The sequence below is a fragment of the Electrona antarctica genome (assembly GCF_951216825.1).
Source record: "Electrona antarctica genome assembly, chromosome: 18".
Classification (NCBI taxonomy): Eukaryota; Metazoa; Chordata; class Actinopteri; order Myctophiformes; family Myctophidae; genus Electrona; species Electrona antarctica.
Genome location: NC_136799.1, coordinates 27,832,248 through 27,849,252, shown reverse-complemented (window position 1 = coordinate 27,849,252; position 17,005 = coordinate 27,832,248). Strand labels below are relative to the sequence as shown.

The 17,005-nt window shown below is 43.8% G+C and overlaps 1 protein-coding gene across 1 annotated transcript in view; it reads right to left on the bottom strand.

Annotated features, from left to right (window-relative positions):
- Positions 1 to 1,512: 1,512 nt before the first annotated feature.
- Positions 1,513 to 17,005, bottom strand: part of kcnk10b (potassium channel, subfamily K, member 10b) — a gene marked incomplete at both ends in the record, with an annotated part of 28,553 nt that continues 13,060 nt past the window's right edge. The window contains 5 exons of the mRNA XM_079527471.1: positions 1,513 to 2,163; positions 5,005 to 5,147; positions 6,603 to 6,795; positions 8,150 to 8,310; positions 10,100 to 10,217. Coding sequence (XP_079383597.1) covers positions 1,513 to 2,163; positions 5,005 to 5,147; positions 6,603 to 6,795; positions 8,150 to 8,310; positions 10,100 to 10,217 — 1,266 coding nt within the window. The remainder of the gene's footprint in view (positions 2,164 to 5,004; positions 5,148 to 6,602; positions 6,796 to 8,149; positions 8,311 to 10,099; positions 10,218 to 17,005) is intronic.

Genomic DNA, 17,005 nt, shown 5'->3' with positions numbered 1-17,005 from the left:
GATTTCAACTAGAATATGTTGATGGGATTATTGTATAGGCCTACAGTATATGTACTGTAATAAAGCAACAGACAAGTACAAACAATTTATTTGTAATATTTATTCCCAGAAAAGGCACTCACTACAATTAATGTTTTTTTCCTTCCACAAAATAAACTCTGCAAGGTCATGTTGTTAATGTCATTAATATTAGAAGCACAGGTTACATGTACATCCAATATCTTAGAAATGTGTTTATTGCAAGCCATTTTCTTTGTAGTAGACATTGGTTAGCAGTATTAGTACCTGTTTTCATAATTGAGATGCTATAAATCAGTCATTTAACTACTTACCTTCGTAACCCTTGTTCTGTGATATTTTATGCCTCAGTCATTTGACGTGTTGCACTGCTGATTATAACTCTATTAATTAAGTATAGAAAATAACACATTCCAAGGTGAACAGACAACATACATTTTACCTTCGATGAGGAGTGTTCCTGAAGTGAGTGTATACTTGTGAATACATGACTGTGTTCACACAGACACGCACGCACGTACGCACGCAAGCATGCATGCACGCACGCACACACACACACACACACACACACACACACAGACACAGACACAGACACACACACACACACACACACACACACAATATCATTTAAAATCCCATTTCCTTTTTCCATTGCATGGAAGGGATGATATAAAATGCAATACAAAGATGAAAAACATGCTTGATGAATTAAACAAAAAACTGCATCACATTCTTATTTTAATTATTTTTTTACTAGACTCACAGCCAAAAGATCTTCAGAACTTCAATGAAGCTAACAATCAGTCGATCACGCAATGAAAGCCAAGGTGATTAACAGTGATAGTTGTGGATTCCATCACCTTTAAATCATATCAGAAACTTCCTCTCCTGCTTCTGGTGAACAATACCAATAAGTATGAAATGGAGCAGTACATTTCATGTTGAAAAACCAACAGTAGTACAGCTATTACATTACTCCAAGCTTTCAAGTTAATTTATTTCAGTAATGACTACAGAGCAGCAGGTCTGTGTCAGAATTTCCATGCACAATCAAGGTGAATAGTTTAATAGGAGCTATTATAATACTGCAGCATAGTCACATAGTCACGTAATTGGATATGTCAGCTCCCACAAAACAGAGCTGTTGAACATGTCTTTGCCCAGATGTGTTTCATTCAAACCACTAGAGGCAAAAGAAGGTGGGGTGCTGGCAAGAGATGTCCTTTGAGAGGAGGAAAGTATATATTTTTTTAATATAATATGGTAGTGAACAGCACAGTATGATCCAAGAAATGAGGTATTGGTAGTCTTTCATTCATTTTTGGCAATATATACTCCTATGATTATGGCACAGTGACCATGAACTTTGCTCTGGGCAATCCCAAAAGTGTATAGGGCACAGAAAGGCACATTGCAAGACATTGCAGGACCATGCTCTCTTTATGTATCTTACAGGACCATGCTCTCTCTATGTATCTTACATTGTGTCTGTCTCTACACATTCAAATGTGCATGTGGCTGCAGGTCTCTCCCTTCTGAGGTATTGTCTCTCTCTCTCTGCTCTTCAGATGGTACTGGTAGGAAGCCATTGAGTTTGGTGCGCTCTGTGGCATACTGTGACAGATTTGTCAGACTGGTGTTCCCCAGCTTCCCTTGTCCATTTCCCTCAGCCTCGCCTTCCTCTTCTTCCGTGCAGCTCTCCCCCAGCAAGGTGCCTCCGTTCTCCATGGCCTCACACGCCCGCCGCACATCCTCAGGAATGTTCCTCCTCAGCTCTCGGTTCTTGCTGCGCCTGGCCAGCTTGCTGAGAGATCCAAAGCGCAGGCTAAAGACGTTCTCCTCGGGCGATGGCTCGCCAGCCCCCTTCAGCCTCAGGTTATTCAGCTTGGAGTTGATGCTTTCCTGGGAGGAAGTCTTGAAGGGGCCGGCGTCCAGGCTGGCAAACGCAACCCTCTTTTCTGGGGACAACATGTCCAGGGAGTGGGCTCGCTGCTCTAGGCCCAGCTGGCGGCGCTCCATGCTGCGGATGGTGGCGGCCCGCTGGAGCTTGTCGTGAACCTCCACGCTGAGCCGGCGACGGGTATCACGGAACTCTGCGCGTACATTCGCCTGCCACTCAGCCGCATGAGCCTTGAACTCCCCAACCTGTTGAAATATGGCATTACAACAGAGTAATCTGCATGAATTTAGTCAGCCAACAACAGAATCAATGCAAATAAAGTGCCAAGAAAACTAGAGCTACAAAGTAAAAAGACCATCTCTTTTTACAGTAGGCTACCAATGCTGCAGTATAACAATGCCAATAATAATGGAATTATTGCTACCTCTCTTAAGGCCTATTCATACTCCAGTTTTAGGTGAGGAGGTCACCTCATCAATGAAAAGAGTATGAATAGGCCTTTAGTAGTACTGTTTGTATTATTAAAGAGTATGAATAGGCCTTTAGTAGTACTGTTTGTACTATTAAAGAGTATGAATAGGCCTTTAGTAGTACTGTTTGTATTATTAAAGAGTATGAATAGGCCTTTAGTAGTACTGTTTGTATTATTAAAGAGTATGAATAGGCCTTTAGTAGTACTGTTTGTATTATTAAAGAGTATGAATAGGCCTTTAGTAGTACTGTTTGTATTATTAAAGAGTATGAATAGGCCTTTAGTAGTACTGTTTGTATTATTAAAGAGTATGAATAGGCCTTTAGTAGTACTGTTTGTATTATTACAGATGCATATCACAACTCTTTTTTCAGGTACAGTCTATAAAGAGTGTTCATGTATTTGAGGATACACACAGCTCCATATGGATTTTTATTGTCTCCACCAGGCCGAAGGCATGGGGAGAGAGTATGTTTTGCACTCCGTCCGTGTGTGTGTGTGTGTGTGTGTGTGTGTGTGTGTGTCCGTCCGTCCGTCCGTCCTTCCGTCCGTCCGTTACCAGCTAATCTCCGGCACCGTTAACCCGGTCGATGCCAAACTTTGCACACACACTCCCTGGATGCCAACGATGAACCTCTGCCCCACATTTTCCAGAACGGCCTGTTATAGTGCCACCATGAGGCAGCTTTTCACATTTTGTACCTAAAACTGCACCGATCTGTGTGAAACGTTGCATGCACACTCCCTAGAGGCCAAGGACAAACCGTTGACCTGCATTTTCCGCATCTGCCTTTTATAGCGCCACCAGGAGGCCGACTTTTGTAAAACAATTTTTTTTATATTACTCCTCCAGATTCTGTCCAAAAATCTCACAAATCGTTACACAGTATCTCTATGGTCATGTGCTCAAGTCGGATCCGTCCGATATTTCATATTCCATCCTAATTGGCTATAATTGGCTTTCACAGTTTGCAAGATTGCCCCGTTTTGAACAAAAGCCTCAAATCATGAACGCAGCATGCAATTTACGTGAAATCTTTCACACATTTTCTTACTAGGCTGAGGAATATATCCCACCCTTTTCACATTGGCCTGTTATAGCGCCACCAACAGGTTGAGTTTTGCAAAACACATTTTTGGAACAAAATGCCTCAAAAACATGTTTATATTAATCCTAAACATTTTGCCAAACATCTCACAGTCCTATCCTCCTGGTGGAGACCTGTGCCCAGAAGGGCACTTTTTCTAGTTTATTATGCTTTTAATTATTGTCTACACCAGGCCGAAGGCATGGGGAGAGAGTATGTTCTACACTCCGTGTGTGTGTGTGTGTGTGTGTGTGTGTGTGTGTGTGTGTGTGTGTGTGTGTGTGTGTGTGTGTGTGTGTGTGTGTGTGTGTGTGTGTGTGTGTGTGTGTGTGTGTGTGTGTGTGTGTGTGTGTGTGTGTGTGTGTGTGTGTGTGTGTGTGTGTGTGTGTGTGTGTGTGTGTGTGTGTCCGCCTGCCCGTTACCAGCTAATCTCTCTTTGCACACACACTCCCTGGATGCCAATGATGACCCTCTGCCCCAAATTTTCCACAACAGCCTGTTATAGCGCCACCATTGGGCCGATTTTGCCAAAACACATTTATGTAGATTACTCGTACACATTTTATCCATACATCACGCAATTCAGTATACACTATCTCCATAGTCATGTGATCAACATGGATCTGCACCATTTTCCATATTCCATCCTGATTGGCTAAGATTGGCTTCCAAAAGCTCGCATGATTGGTCCGTTGGTCACAATCACAGTATGCAATTTCCCTGAAATTACACATGTACATGTCCACTAGGCCGAGGACGACATGCCACTTACCTTTTTTCCAAATCAGCCTCACGGTGGCGCTATAACAGGCCAATTTTAACTATAACTGCATCTGTGTACAACTTTGTATGCGCACTCCGTAGAGGCCATGGCAAAACATTTTCCCAGTTATAGTGCCACCATGAGGCCGATTTCTGCAAAACACATTTGTCACATTTGCACAGATTTCATCCAAATCTCACGCAAATCGCCGGTACACATGATCTCTGTAGTCATGTGATCACGACGAGTACAGATCTACACTGATTGGCTAAGATTGCCTTCCAAAGTTTTAAAGATTGGCCCGTTTTGTACAAAGTTCTGCAAATCATGAACGCAGGGCCCGGGTGCAGTGAAACTGTGCACGCATATTCCCAGTTCCCACTAGGCTGAGGAAGCAATGCCTCATGGTGGAGCTATAACAGGCCAAGTCACGTCTTAAATTTACATGCAGCGATCTGCATAAAACTTTGTATGCACAAAACATTTTATGTGCAACACTCTTTTTTTATAATTATTAGCAGTTGTTTTTGACCTGGGCTGGGTATCTGTGTATTGTGTCTGTTGTATGCCGTAATTTGAAGTTGAAAATCAATATGTCCCAGTCATTTGTCTAGGCCTCTCTCTGTCTAACGTTTGGGACGCTAGAGAAGACAACTAGATGGCAGACAATGAAGGCGGCTAGGAGGGGAGGCTGCAGCTAAGTGACCTTTTATTTTCCGTTACTCTAATGTAATGACGGACGTTGTAATTGAATGTACCCCACCTCCACTTTGGTCTTCTTGGACAGAACGCGGAGCCAGTCTCCAATCATGCTCAGGACTGCTGCGAAGTACGCCAAACCCACCAAGATCCAGAACCATACCAGAGGCTTGTACCACTTCATGTACTTGATCTTGCGGTTCCCTCCTGTGGGATGAGGACAAAACAGGGTAAACACATGTTTGGGGAAATAAATTGGGCTGTCATTACAGGTTAGATTATATAAAATTTGAATTGTGTGGATCTCGTGATCCACATGGGATTAGTGTACTGTGATATGATAGGATTATTTGTATAGACTCGGGGTCCATAAAAACATACAACATAACAACTGCTAAATGTTGTAGATTATATGGAAATAATTTCACTGATTTGTTCCTACAAAGTTTGCACTTTGTTGGTCTTTGGTAGTCTGGAACGAACCCTCAAAGAGAGAGTTCAAAGTTCTCTTTATTTGTCTCCCATAGGAGGAATTTGCCTTAAAGTAAAGGACAAAATGCTTCAGTACAAAAAATATATGATATGTATAAGATATGTATCTCCCTGCTCTTAATGTTTAATGAATATAATATATATATTATTTTTTAAACATATGTTTATATGCACACTTGTATTCTGATTCTATAATAAATATTTGTTAAATCTATTCGTGAGTTATCTGAATGAACTGTCGAGTCGGTCGGACAGACACACGGTTGTCCAGAACCGCCACAAAAGGTCTCTGCCGGGCCACAAAAGGCCTCTACCCGGGCCAGACTCCATATTTGGGCATGCCTGATGAAGAACTGTTCTGACATCTGCATAAATTCCATATTTGGGCATGCCTGACAAAGAACTCCATATATGGGCATAAAAAGGACACGGACATAATATCTGGGTGGGGCATGCATTTCCAACTTTCATCGTTCCAAGTAGGCCAGTGTCCAACGGGCACCGCTGTAGAGGCCCCACGGGCACCGCTCTAGTTTTAAAAGGGAAAACATGTCCTCAGTCTGTCCTCTGTTCTCCGCCTACATTTTGCTCCTCATTGCACATTGAACCAATCTGGCAATCTTTCACTTTCCCACATTTAAGTTGTTTATTAGGATTTTTGCCATGGGCTATTATGGGTGGTAGAGGTTATGTGATTTAGACTCTGCTGTTGATGGAGATGAGTGAGTGACTCATGGCATTATTGCCGTGGTTAATTGATCAGCAGGTGTTTTCACATAATTTCATATTTATAACGGTGCTCCCCCTTTATAGCATGCAGAGAGACCTTGGCTCTGGCCTCTGGGCTATACAAACACAATGCCAGAAGAGAGAGAGAGATGGCTCAATGCTGCAAAGTTTTGAAGTACTAACAAGCAGCACACCCAGCAAAGCCATGGGCTACAGTATAGGCACACCGATACAAGCCTGTGTAGTTGTTCACATACTATTCAAGTGTGTTTAGTCCATAAATCATAGAAGTTTAATTCCCAAACGGTCTCATATTGTATTGGCAAGAACCAGTTACTACATTACTTGGCACAGAATGTAATATTGTAACATAACTTATTACTTTTTTGTAAGATGCAATATGTTATATTATGCAGTATGTCATGCAGCATGCCTATTTACCTGCCACATAGTCTCCTATTCCAATAGTGGTGAGGGTGATGACAACAAAGTAAATGGCCTCCAGCGTGGTCCAGCCCTCGATGTGTTTGAAGATTATAGCTGGGATGGTGACGAAGACGATGCAGCCAGCCAGGATGAACATTATGGTGGACGTCACTCTGATCTTGGTCTGGCTAATCTGTCTGTGTTTTTGCTGAGCAAATCGAAACGGCACACGTTACGAGAAGTAGGTCAGGAAGCAAAGACGAAAAAGAACTGGGAGCTGGATGAAAGCATAGCATTAGGAGTCACTAACGCTAAGAGCTTGTTAAAATGAAACGCACATACTCCTAATGAACAATGAGAAAGCCAACTTGAATAGAAATCCACTTGGGATGACCTAATTGAGCAAATCTTTGTCACAAGGTGCGTTTCCATAAAGCCGTTTTTTTGCGCATTAAGGCTCTTGCGCAAAATCTCCTGGATGGAAACACATCAACATGCGTATAAGTCTCCATTTTTCGCAAAACACTTTTTCGCTAGAAGGTGGCGGATTTGAGGCTATATCGAAAAAGTGAAATGCGCAACTGGAGCATGGAAACACTAGCGGAAAATGAACTCGCATGATATCGCTTTCTGATTGGCCAATCCATACCAGTTGTTGTTTCATGTGTCGTCGTGTCCATGTGTGTTGTTGTTGTTGTTGTGTCGGTTCTTAGTGTCGCTGTTCTGGTGACATCAGATTGCGCTGTTTTCTTCTTTTGCAGTTATATAAAGTCATTGGACTGAAAGAGTGCGCCACCTCCTGGTTTAACAGACCAATAATCACATATTATTCGCTTGAGATCCGCAAATGGAAACGAGAGACATTGCGCTTCACCTTTTTCGAATTAACGAACATACGCTTCCTATTTTCGCAAAGGCTTGATGGAACCGCACCTACAGAAACCCATACTGCTGAAATGTTTGTGGTGTGAAGAGGGCCCATGGATAGAGCTCATTCTCCTGCTCAGTCAAGTTTCTCATTCCCCTGACTGGCAGGATTTCAGTTCCATCAGCCACGTCCCTATGCCATCATTCTGCACCATCATACACACCTGGTGGCCTCCACAACAAATCAGACGCACATAATATCTATTCTCAAAGAGTCAGGGTTAAGGTGGCCTTACACTAGCCGATTCTTTTCAATATGAAATCTGATAGCACCACACACTACAGGATAATCGGAGCGGGGCAGAGCAAATATCAAACATTCTTGATGTTGATCGGGCTGATCCCGATCGCACTTTGAGCGGCCCCGAGCAGATCGATTGAGTCGGGCACCCCCCGAGCGTCAAAAAATGCCCGATTATCGGCTAGTGTAAGGCCACCTTTAGAGTCAGATACCGGAACAGTGGCCCAGACTATGTAGATAAAAGGACGAATCAAAGGTACAGTAGCTGTTTTCAGCTAATTCTCTTGTTTGTCACAGTGGGAGCTCATATATTGGTGCCTTTTTATAAACTTGACATTGACATTCACAACAATAACAATAGCCTACAATGCAACACTGGAAAGTGGCAACTCACCCTGCAGATCTTCTCTACTCTCAAGATACTCTTCACAAAGATGGTCCCCAGCTGGTCACCAATCCCTGCTAACAAGAAACCAAAGAGCGGGATGCCAAATATGGCATACAGGATGCAGAAGATCTTTCCACCCTCTGTGCTTGGGGATATGTTTCCATAACCTGTCCAGAGAGGAAAAAGAGCGAGAAAGATTGAAGGGTGGTAAAAAAAAAAAAAAAAAACATAAAAGAAGAGGAGGGGAAGAAAGAGGAAAAGTAGAAATTGTTGTTGCTCACCAAAAATAAGTTATTTTCAACTTAAAACACAGTTTTAGTTATTTTGAGTATGTTTTTTGTGTGGCTTTTGCCTTTATTTTTATATTTTTTTATGGAGGGACAGACAGTAGGCTGACAGGAAATGGGAAGAGAGATGGGGGAGTGACATGCAGTAAAGGCCTTCGGGATCGGGAGTCGAACCTGCGGCACACTGCCAGACTGGATTACCAGCCAAGGTGCCTGGACCACTGAGCCACAGCCCAGGCCTCTCAAAATATTCTTATGCAATAATATGATCAAATCACTATATCTCTCCCCCGACACGGTCAGGTTCTGCTTGACGTTTCTTCCTATTGGGGGAGTTTTTCCTTACCACTGTCGCAAAATTGCTTGCTCTGGGTGGGATCTCTGTCGGTCCTTTGCTCTACATAAAGTGTCTTGAGACAACTTGTTGTGATTTGACACAATAAAATTGAATTGATCTGTCCGGAATTTCATATTCCATGCTAATTGGCTAACACTGGTTTCCAACGTTTGCAGGATTGGCCCGTTTTGAACAAAATGCCTCAAATCATGAACACAGAGTGCAATTTGAGAGAGAGTTTACATACACATTCCTACTAGGCCGAGGAATAAATCCCACCCTTTTCACATTGGCCTGTTACAGTATATCGCCACCAGCAGGTGGACTTTTGCAAAACACATTTTTGGAACAAAATGCGGCAAATCATGACTTTGAATGTTGAATTGCCATCAAAGGCGTAAGAAGAAATGGCACCCTTTTCACAATGGCCTATTATAGCGCCACCAGGAGGCCACAATAACCTACCTGGCCTGGTGGAGACCTGTGCTCCGAGGAGCACTTTTTCTAGTTGGTTTTCTGATACGGTCTGGAGCGGTTCAGCGGAAATAATGTCATATGGCGGCCGGAACCCACGACCGGAACCTTCCCCCCTTTTTTCTAAACCGGATCACACGGCACAGTTTTAGAATGATCCCACCCACTTTGAACGTTATCAACCGATAATCACCAGTTGATTGCTTATCACTCGAATGCAATTGAGCCAGCAGGCTTGCCTGGAGCCTACTGGCCTCGAACACACCTTCAGAGTGTATCAGTGTATCAGAGTGCAACACACCTCCCAACCGATAGCGGGCCGGGGCGCGTAGTTGAAAGCCTAAAAAACCAGCTCGGATAAAAATGCTTTTTTATGAAACAACGCACCGACGCGGAATGCACGGGTGCTAACAGACGGTCCAGGAAATTTCTAATATCTGTGGCCCCGGGGTGAGCACTTTATATTTGAAATCTGAACGTTTATGTACACGTGCTCTGTAAATGTAGCAGTCCCAAAAAACTGGCTGAATTAAGTTTCGCCGTGACACTCGTGAAGTACGAGCGTCATGTGAACCATTACAGTACACCCAGATATACGCGACAAAAAGCCGCTCGCGGCAGGAGTCTCTTCCTGGTTTTTAGACAGCTGGTGGATGGAAATGAAGCTCCACCCACGCAGGACAAAGCTGCGTCGGCAAAGCGTTTCCTGTTTTCTGGCTGACGCAGCTTTATGCCAGCTGTCTAAAAACCAGGAAGAGAGCCCATGTGCTCTGACCTCCGCGTGGACGGTGGGCAATGACAAAATAAGTTTATGGTTATTAAGATAAGGAAGATATTAAGGTTCTATTTGTGCTATACCTATGGTTGTGATCACCGTCCCGGCGAAGAAGAAGGCACTTCCCAGGTCCCAGTAACTGGAGTTGTTAGATGTTTCACCGAGGGGACTCACTCCCGCGCTCACAGCATCAATGGCGTGCTGAAAAGAGGAAACAGTGGGCCTAATCGTTGACATGGCAAATTATATGATGGAAGAGCAATTATTTCTATACAATAGAGAGTGAGAATAGAAGCATCTGCACATTATATTTTGCCAATACCTAATTTGTAGGTATTGGTCTAGTACAGTAAGGCATTCAATGGCTTGCATGCCAGCTCAGCTGATGACAACAAAAACACGTGTCTGCCTTTATAGCGCACACCATAAAACCACAGTGCGAAGAAAGTGCAGTAAATCACAGAATGTGTGTGTGTGTGTGTGTGTGTGTGTGTGTGTGTGTGTGTGTGTGTGTGTGTGTGTGTGTGTGTGTGTGTGTGTGTGTGTGTGTGTGTGTGTGTGTGTGTGTGTGACTGACTGTGTGTGCCTTTTGTTATGTAACGAGATGTGACTTGATGGATGGACTGTGGTTATCTACCTCTCAGATCAAGCTGCAAGGTCACAGGGGAACAAAAGACAACATTGAAGGTGGAAGGTTAAGTTAAAGTTCTCAAACTCTGCCCGAACCCGACCAGGCCCGGCCCGACCCGACGTTTTCGGGCCGGGCCGAGCCCAAACAATTATGCTAATTAGTCGGGCCGGGCCGAGCCTCGGGCTCGGTGATTTTCCGCGATTTTGTTCTTTTTCTTTCTTTTTTTAAAAGAGTGTTATTATAATAAAAATAGCAATTCTGTTATTTGTGTAATGTTATTGTGTTGTACTGTATGTATTTATTATGAAGAGGGCTGCGCTAGTCGATTCACTTGTGACAGGAGGAGGACTGGAGACGGGGGTCGCATCGCACTGGCATTTCAGACTCAGAGGCCTCTTACACACATGTCACCTGGGAAAAACTGAATCCATTCTCTTTGGCTCTATTAGTAATCTCAGCAAGGCAAATGGCTTCTTGGTTAGAGTGGGTGACAATGTTATCACACGTAAAGATGAAATTACCTACCTAGGTTCCATCCTGGAGGCTAATCTTTCCGGTGATAAAATGGCCACCAACGTAATCAAAAAAGTCAACCATAGAACAAGATTCCTCTACAGGATCTCCTCACTGGTCAACAAAAACACCTTGAAGACCTTAACAGGAGCCCTTGTACAGGGTTTCTTTGACTATGCATGCACCTCCTGGTACCACAGCACCTCAAAGGCCCTTAAAACCAGGCTCCAGACTTCCCAAAACAAACTGGTCAGGCTCCTACTTGATCTAGCCCCCCGAACCCACCTCACCCCTGCCCACTTCGACAGGCTGGAATGGCTTAGGGTCGACGACAGAGTACAGCATCTTGCAATGGGTCTGGTCCACAAGATTCGATACACCACCAAGATACCCATGTACCTGTCTAGATACTTCCTTAATGTTAACGAAGTCCACACCCACAACACCAGAGGGAGTGCAACGAACCATGTACAACCCAGATTCGGCACAAACAAGGGACTAAATTCTTTTCGCTCCTATGCCACTAAAATGTGGAACGCCCTACCAACTGTCATTAAGACATGCGAATCCCTTGACTCTTTCAAAACCGCTCTCAAAGGGCACCTACGGACGGCTGCAATTCGAAACTGGCCCCTGTAAAATCGGAATCCCTCAAACACGAACGCAATGACAACACAAGAGACGGTCGCGGCCACACAGCCAACTCAAGGTATGGCCACTGAGCCAACTTGGGGACCCAACGCAAGGACAACACAAGAGATGGTCACGGCCACACAGCCAACTCAAGGTACGGCCACGGAGCCGACTTGGGGACCCAACGCAGCTCCTCCAAGGAAAACAAACAATTTAACGGAGCTGAACGTGAATCCCCCCCCCCGCCCCCCCCTTTTTTTCCCCTCACTGTATATTTTTCTTTTCCCTTTTTACCTCCTTTTTGATGAATTCTTTTTTGATGAATTCCTGTTCTGTCTATAGAAGTGTCTATTTGTACGTCTCTAAATGTTTTGATGATTTGAACATGGTGGACCCTGTTGGAAACAAGTGTAATGCTTAATTGGGTCGTCCACTCACAGTTAACAGCCTTTGTATTGAGTTTGTGCTTGAAATGTACTGTAATTCTGCAAACTGTTAATAAATTCTTCAATCAATCAATCAATCAGTCAAACCACGTGACTTCCATTGGAAAAGCATTGAGCTTGAGGCGGCCATGAACACAGACAGAACAGATCATGTCCATCCGGCATGTGTGTACGAGGCCAGAGCAGCAATTGCAGCCTGCCCCGCAGTCCTGCACTGCGCGCAGGCAGTACAGTAGAGAGAACAGTGAACGGTGTGAGACTTGCTTGCTTGCCTTGCTACCGCTGGTTTCCCTCTGGTTTGCGCACTAAACGAGCTAACCACCAGTTAACTTGCCAAGTTGCCATATGCTTAAATATTTTATAAAATCAATCGGATTATCACAGCTGAAGAAGCGTCAGGTTTTCGTCATGTTGCAGTCTCGTTAACCCAGCTGGCTGCGATAAATAAAACCTAATTATTAATCAACGTCACCAAACGATCCATGGTGATATATAACTACACGCTACACGTATAGCAACTTCACTTCAGAGGAAACTAAGGGAGGGAGCTGCAGCTGCTATTCGTGTTTAGCCTACTCACCAGTCAGTCACCACCACCACTGTATGGAATCCATTAGAATGATTGGAAATGGAAGTTATGGAACATTAATAGCCTATTCTAACGTGAGTTACATACATCCTTTATTTCGATAAATCCGTTGATCTCCGTTCTCACTTTCACACTGAGACACGGCGCCGCAACGCCGATCTACAAGCTCACAACGCGTCGCGCTGCTTTTTTTTCTCTCTCTTTTTTTTCTGTCGGGCTTTTGTCGGGCTTCGGGCTTAACATTATGGTAATTGTTAGGGTCGGGCCGAGCCTCGGGCCGACCCAGTTAGGGTAGGGTCGGGCCGGGCCATAATTTTTGGGCCCGTTGAGAACTTTAGGTTAAGTGGTTAAAGGAAAAGGAGGAATGTGAGGAATGCGTGCGTGTGTGCGTGCGTGCGTGCGTGCGTGCGTGCGTGTACACTGGTCATATGGGACAGTCACCTGCTGCTGAAGGACCTTTAGTTCTCATCTCTTTGAGTTTTTAGTCTGTATTGCTGTTCTTTATTCCCCTGCCCTGTCGCTCCACATTAGCTGCATCATTGCACCCATGCTGCTCCCTTCATGTGGTCTGTAGTGTTTCTATAAAAAGCTCAATCCTTATATCACATTCTCAGAGCAAATTCACGGTTAATGGGCCCTTTCAAACAATATGCAGCTGGGTTTTATTATTTGGTCTTAAATCATTTTCTTTTCAATCTTGCTGATGCTGTGAACTTGATGTGAAGACATTTCAAGGGACAGGGTTTAACCACTTAAACCCTATATATTGTTGACTGGTGTCCCCCAGGGGTCTATACTTGGTCCCCTCCTTTTTCCCTCTACATCAAATCTCCTCCAGCTTGTAAATTGGCTATTTTTGGTGAATGTTCGTCTATTATGACAATTAAGCCCAGAACAGGGACACTATATGGCCCATATGGTTAAAATATAAAACTTCAGTACTATTACTGTTTTTTAAATTAGGGGTGTAAATGTAGGGTACATAATATGGAACGATATTCTGATTTGTGCAAACAATTTGTGTGGCACTTGCTTGCCCATTGTTAAATACTTTCAGCTTTCCTGACACACATTTGGTACCATCACTTCACATCATTTCACATGCCTTCTCATAAATATGCATATACATCCCTAATGAGGCTGTTCTTAAAATCTGTTTCTAAAATTAGCCAATTACAGCTGTGTTAATTCACCAGATTCAGCAGCCACAGTTGTTTTGTACATACAATATCAAAGTGGTAATTATGAAATTAATGCAAAATAACCTAATTCCGGAGCCAGAAGAGAGAGCCATGAATATTCCCAGTGTCTTATACTTCATGAGGAGATCTATTTTTGTCTTTCTTCTCACCTCAACATCATGCTGCATTAATGATGTGCCGGGCCCACAAAATCGCATTCCTGTTGGCATGTGAAGATGACAATTTGTTTGCCTTGTATTCACTTTTTAAGTGGTGCAACCACTTCCTTAAGTGACTATGTGTGGGTGGGTGGGTGGCTGGGTGGCTGGCTGGGTGCGTCTGAGCACGAAAACAGCATGGTTGTTTTTCACCACCTGTGCGCAACCTAACACACACACAAACACACACGCACATATTAACTGTATATATGGTGATTTTGGTGTGCCAGTATAGTACAGTACAGTACAGTACAGTACAGTAGAGGGTATAGTAGAGGGACCCCCACACGGTAACTCTGTCATTTCTCAACCGTTTCGGACGCGGGGCGGCTCGCCAGAATCGGGTCTGGAACCCCCCCCCCCCGGGGACCCCCACACGGAGTTGCACCACTTACTTCACATGGGTGTGATTTAAAAAAAAAGTAAACTTCTTATAATATTTTTTTTCTTATAAAAACAGGGACGCCAGGTTGAAAGTGGATAATGGTGGCACCGGTTCACTAACTGTACAGTAGTAAGATAAACCTATGAAAATCTGGGAACTAAATCGTTCTTCACCAATATGCTTCCAAAGGTGTCTAATAACATGTACTAAAAGATTGAAATTCAACTCCCGTGGGAAATTTGAGTTATTAGCATAATATGTGACCATACCATTAACATCATACATAAGGCAAAGTTTCATCATTATTTAAGTAGCATGTGACATATGAAACTAGGGGTTTTTCATGATTCTCAATCCATTCCAAGCATTAGTTTTGCACAAAAAACACTCCTTGGGAGGAAAACAGCCATAGCCGTCATCAAGTGGATATGGCCGACTTTAGCCCAATGAGGATGTTAATGGTATGGTCACATATTATGCTAATAACTCAAATTTCCCAAGGGAGTTGAATTTCAATCTTTTAGTACATGTTATTAGACACCTTTAGAAACACATTGGTGAAGAAATTTCTTGGTAACGATTTAGTTCCCAGATTGGTCAAATACCTGATAAAATGCCCTTACTATAAGTGCTCTGGCATATAGTGCAGTGGCATACCGCATTGCAGGATCATTAGAGACCGGATTAACTTGCTGATGATGTTTATCCTCTCAGTGTGTGGCTCTCCACGCTATGCCAGGTGACCTCACCCAGCCTCTCAGTGTGTGGCTCTCCACGCTATGCCAGGTGACCTCACCCAGCCAAGCATGAAGCCTCACTCAGTTCCTCACCCTCTGCGCCTGGTTACGGTATTATGCTCTGAACAGTATACCTAATACCCTCTCGGTCTATGGACATTACTGAGTGGTATTGACCTTCCTCCTTTAACTTATGAATAAATATTTGGAAATGGAACAAAGGCAAAATATTTGACCATACTAGTTTGTACACCAGTTCCATAAGCTCCCTAATGGAGTGCCTAGTATCCATTTGTGGTCTCCAGCCAGATATGGCTGCACCAAGCATTATCCTTCTCCTTAGACTTAAAAAGCCTACTGACAGAAATAATGGAGATGTTTGATTAAGTATTAGGCCTACCTTGACAACGTTTGCCTCTTTCATATTTCAACATATTTCTCCCTAGCATAACTATGATACAGTCAATTCTGTTTGGACAAATGGACCCAGCTAGATGACCTCCTACTACCCCTTCCAAAACATTCTAGCAGCCCATTATGATTTCAAGTCATTGAATTACAGCCCAGTCCATCATGAAAAGGCACTCAGCGTAATGTGGAAACCCTGGCCGACAAGCCATCAAATGTCTAGCTTATTTCTATCTCTGTTTCAGCACATCCAGACTAAACACAATCAGTATGAAAATGAACAACTGTCCTTTTTGTTCTCCTGAGTAAATTTCATCTCTACTTAACCTGGCAGAATTATTCTTATAGGCGAAACGGATTTGAGGAACCATTTAATCAAAGTAAAAAAAGATATACCTTTCAAGCACTTTTATTGTGACCGTAAGTCACAGTTTACAATGAAAACCTGCATGAGGCGTCCGTCACACCTCATGACCGTCTGTCACGCCACGTGACACTCTCCATATATGGCCAATACAGAATTCATTCCATATGTTGATCTGACCTCATCAAACCCTGTACACTCAAGACACGCTCCATATATGGCCAGTACAGAATTCATTCCATTTATTGATCTGACCTCATCAAACCCTTAGATCTCCACTCTTCACATCACAGGACAGCAGGACGCGTACCTCTTCAGGATTCTACCTTCAAATCAAGACAGTATTTCATTGTGCATTTTTCTGGTCAAAGTTGATCCCATGCCAAAGCGCCAGCGCTCGCCCAGCAGTCTGTCGTCACCCATGCCGGATGCGTGCACGTGCCGGATGCGTGCACGTGCAGATCCCTCCCAGCAGTGTGACCTCCGTGAGATTGCAGACAAGCGGCGCCGGCGCCTGGCCAGGGAACGCCAGCAGCGCCACCGCCAGAGTCTCACGGAGGACGCCGTCACAGACCACCGCCACAGCGCAGGCTTCTCAGAAGCTCTGTTGTTTCAGTGCGACCTCGCCCTTTAGGGCGTCTTACTGGTCTTTAGAGGTGAGCGGTCGACACAAACCCTTATCTGTGTAACTGAGAATAAAATTTGAAGAAATTATAGTGATTCTTACAAGCTGTAACACCCAAGTTATTCATCTGTGAGACTGTGATAGGTTAATTGCATTACTTATCAAAGCGATTAAGATACTTTTAGAAGACTGGAACCTCAGCTCCATCACAGTGGGTCAGGAAATAGAAATTAATAGTATATGTGTGTGTGTGTGCATG